Source organism: Lathyrus oleraceus, chromosome 7 (genome assembly GCF_024323335.1).
Source record: "Lathyrus oleraceus cultivar Zhongwan6 chromosome 7, CAAS_Psat_ZW6_1.0, whole genome shotgun sequence".
Lineage (NCBI taxonomy): Eukaryota > Viridiplantae > Streptophyta > Magnoliopsida > Fabales > Fabaceae > Lathyrus > Lathyrus oleraceus.
The window spans coordinates 306,843,526-306,847,483 of NC_066585.1; the positions used below are offsets into that span (position 1 = coordinate 306,843,526).

The 3,958-nt window shown below is 27.3% G+C and overlaps 1 protein-coding gene across 1 annotated transcript; it reads left to right on the forward strand.

Moving 5' to 3' along the window:
- Positions 1–1,229: 1,229 nt before the first annotated feature.
- On the forward strand, positions 1,230–3,187 carry LOC127105705 (heat stress transcription factor A-4c). Its single transcript, XM_051042902.1, has 2 exons — positions 1,230–1,493; positions 1,863–3,187. The coding sequence occupies exons 1-2, from the start codon at positions 1,278–1,280 to the stop codon at positions 2,910–2,912; spliced, it is 1,266 nt and encodes a 421-aa protein (XP_050898859.1). The 5' UTR covers positions 1,230–1,277; the 3' UTR covers positions 2,913–3,187.
- The last annotated feature ends 771 nt before the right edge of the window (positions 3,188–3,958 follow it).

A 3,958-nucleotide genomic window follows, 5' to 3' on the forward strand; every position in this document is an offset into this window, starting at 1 on the left:
CAAAACTCATGAAAATTATCAAAATTTGGCCCTTTGGTTGCCCTTATCATGAAAATGACCTACAAAGTCTAACTCGAAATATAAAAAAAAACTCAACAAACGAGATAAAATAGTGGATTAAAACTACCTTTAATTTAGTCTAAAATTTGACAAATAAATATTTATTTTTAATTTTAAAATATTATAATAAATAAATGAAGTTCAAAAACTTTATTTAAATTGTCTAAAACTCTCTAAAGTACTTCTTTAATAAAGTTTTTTAATCTCTATTTTGGATGACCTGTATTATCTTGAAAAACAACTCTCATTCTGATGTTAAGAAGTCATTGTTTAGCTTATAAACAGAAAAAAAGTCATTGTTTATTTATTTATGGTTCTTTGTTCTTTTTACCAAAACCCTTTCATCCCATTGAATAATTGTGAGAAAGATATTTAATTTAGCATCTTTAATCATTTTTTTTTAATTTTTTGGTCAAAATAAAAGTGAAATTCTAAGTAAAAAATAACCCTTTCTTTTATGAATTAAGTAATTTTAATTAACCTCATTTAATTTTAATAATTTAATAATATTATTTTTATAATACTATATTATTATTTTTGACTGTGATTATATAATTTATTAAAAATATTTTTTATTATGTAAATTTACAACTTTTTGAGTATAATTTTTAATTTTTATAGATACAAATTTATACTTTTTAAACTTTCCTTGTATAAACCTTGTATTTGATAACTATTGTTATGACTTGTTCATTTAGTTAATAAATTTAAAATATTATATTATGTTTTATTATTTATAAAATAAAATAAAATAATTTTTTTATTTAGAAATAATAAATTCAATGATTCATAAAATTTAAAAAATGGTCAAAAGATTTTGGCAGATAAAGACAAGAAAAAATTATAAATATTTCAAAGAAGAAAAATCAGACAACCGTTTCTTTGTTCTGATTATGTTTTTTACAATTTGACCCTTGTTTTTTCAGCATATGAATCAACAAAATTTTTATTTTTGAGTTGTAAGCTTAAATTTTGAATGAATTGAAAATTGAAAAAGAAAAAAAATATCTATTTTGAATTTATTGATGACAGTTACTGAAATGAAAAAGGGGAATAAAAAGAAAGAATTATTATTGATTTTTTTTATAAAAAAAATTATATGATTTTTCTTTACTATTTAAAGGGTGTTTGAGGAATATTTTTGTGTGTGTTTTTTTGGATTTGAGGTTTGTGAAATTAATTTTTGTGTGTTTTTTAGAATTTGAGATTGTGCTACTATGGAGCAAGATCAAATTAGTTTAAACTCTCTACCTGCTTTTCTGTCTAAGACTTATATGATGGTCAATGATCCTACAACCAATGCTATTATTTCATGGAGTTCTACAAATAGGAGTTTCATTGTTTGGGACAAACTTGAATTTTCGAAGGATTTGTTGCCTAGATTTTTTAAGCACAACAATTTCTCGAGTTTTATTAGACAGCTTAACACTTATGTAAGTAAATTTAATGTACTTCATAATTTTTGGTTCTTTTGTTACTGTTGTTTGTTTAATTCTTTTTGAACACTGCCATTAAAGTTTTTTGATTGTTGAATGAACTGTGTTATGATTTTTGAATTGATGAGGCTTTAGAAAAACTTATCTTTGTGGATTTGTTAACTTTAATCGATTTATTTGAGCTTGTTTACTTATTTGAACTTGTTAACTTCTATCGACTTATTTGATTGATTACTTCTGTTAACACTTGTAAAAAATTTAGGCGAGCTTTTGAAAACTGCAAGATCCAAATAGAATTTCTTATTTTCTTGTTTTTTTGTTTTTAATTTATTTATTGAACTGTGTTATGATTTTCGGTTTGATCAGGGATTTAGAAAGATTGGTCAAAAACAATGGGAATTCTCAAATGATGATTTTGTAAGAGATCAACCAGATCTCATGAAAAATATCTACAGGCGCAGACCTGTTTTTAGCCATTCTGCGTCTTTTGGTGCTGTTGTTGCTGCTGCTCCTCCGTTAACAGAATCAGAGCGGCAGAATCTCAAGGCTCAGATAGAAAAATTTAGAGATGAAAAAGAACAACTACTTATGGAACGTCAGAGGAAGCAAGAGGAGTGGAATCAGAATGAGATGCAGGTGCATTATTCAAAGGATCGTTTGCAACAATTGGAACTGAATAACCAAAGCTTGCTCTCTTCTGTTGGTCAAGTGCTGCAGAAATCCGTAGAAGAGGCAAATCTCCTGCCATCTACGGTAAACACGGGGACAAAACGAAGTTATTTGGGAAATTTTCCCTATAACAATTTAGCAAGCATTGAACTTCCGAAGGAAACTTCGGAAGGGTTAACTAGAGCAAACGCTGAGAGTGCATGCGTTCTCGGTACAAACATGGAAATATTAGATCAGCTGGACTCATCATTGACATTTTGGGAGAATCTTGTAAAGGAAGTTACCGACACGTCTTATGAAACTGGTTCAAACTTGGGCTTTAATGATTCTTTGAATCGTGCACAACTAGATTTTGAAGTTCAGCCCGAGTCATCAGAATACAGAATGAACTCTCTATTAGATTTAACCGTTGTTCCCGATCCTGATCTAGTTGAACTCGAGTTAGATGATATCTTTATTTATGATCCTGATGTACCAGAGCCAGCTGTTGTCGCGGTTCCTGATCCAGTTGCACCTGAGACGGTTGTTACCGTTGTTCCTGACTCGGCTACACCGAAAGAACAACGTCTCGGAACAATCCCGGGTACTAATGAATTTAATTCACCATTTTGGCAAAGATACTTGGTGGAAGATCCTTATGAGTATGAATCAGAAAATCCCCGTGAAATTGCCAAATATTTCTGGAGCATCAGGGATCGAAAAAAACCTCAAATTTATCAATCAGACAAAAAGCTTAGTGAAAAATGATTATTCCTATTAGCTTTTGATGCTTCAGAATTTAAATGTAATAATTTTAGGTATGCATTGTTGGCTCTGCTATATAGGATTTGTTTGAGGTTGCGATATCGATGCCAGAGACTTGAAAATTCTTTATATTGTTGACTTTAGTTTAAAACTATCTTACTATCACAATATATATTTTTATTTTGCATGGTTGCGGTGTTTTTTAATAAAAATAAAATCTAGGCTAGATTACTGGATTTATATTTTTCATATTGGGAAATAAATTATATTTTGAGTTTGTTTGGATTTGTAGTGATGTTTACTTATTTTTTACATGACTGTTAGATTAGTAAAGCTTATAGAGTTAGATTTGGAATCTAAAAGAGGGATATAACCAGATTCAAATCGGTTCACAGTTGCATAAATTCGAAGGCTCAATTCTAATAAAATTATATCTGTAAATTCGAAGGCTCTATTCTAATAAAATTATGTCTGTAGTAGAAAAGATAAAAAAATATTTTAAGTTATTATTTATTTAAATGTTAAATAACACATAAATCTAAATATTATTCCCTTTTCTTTTAGTTTTTAAATAAAATATAATTTATAAACAATTTTATAATTTTCTTTTTTATATAAAATTAATTCTATTTTTTAATACAGTAAAAAGGTGGTATAATTTAAAACTTGGAGAGTATTTCATAATTCAGTGGTATTAAAATATCTTTCAAGAAAATATGACAACATTTAATAATTTACCAATTTATGTAATCAAATTTATTTACTTGAGTATATTTAACTTGTATTACTTCTTTTGCTGTGAAAATGATAATTATTGTTATTTAAACTTATACAATATATAGTAAAGTCTATTTTTTTTATTACTTCATTCCCTATTGTACTGATCGATATATGGTCATGCATAATAATTTTTGAGATTTTGTTCGATATAAATATTGCAATGCTGAATATGATTATCGTAATGTGAATTAATTATATTTTATTATTGATTAATATTGTTTTATTGCGACAATATTTTACAATCACAGACACTTAAGGGTCTATTTAGT

Coding starts and splice junctions, on each gene's coding strand:
- LOC127105705 (XM_051042902.1), top strand. CDS start 1,278: ATGGAGCAAGATCAAATTAGTTTAAACTCTCTACCTGCTTTTCTGTCT. Junction 1,494..1,862: donor TTAGACAGCTTAACACTTAT/GTAAGTAAATTT, acceptor CGGTTTGATCAG/GGATTTAGAAAGATTGGTCA.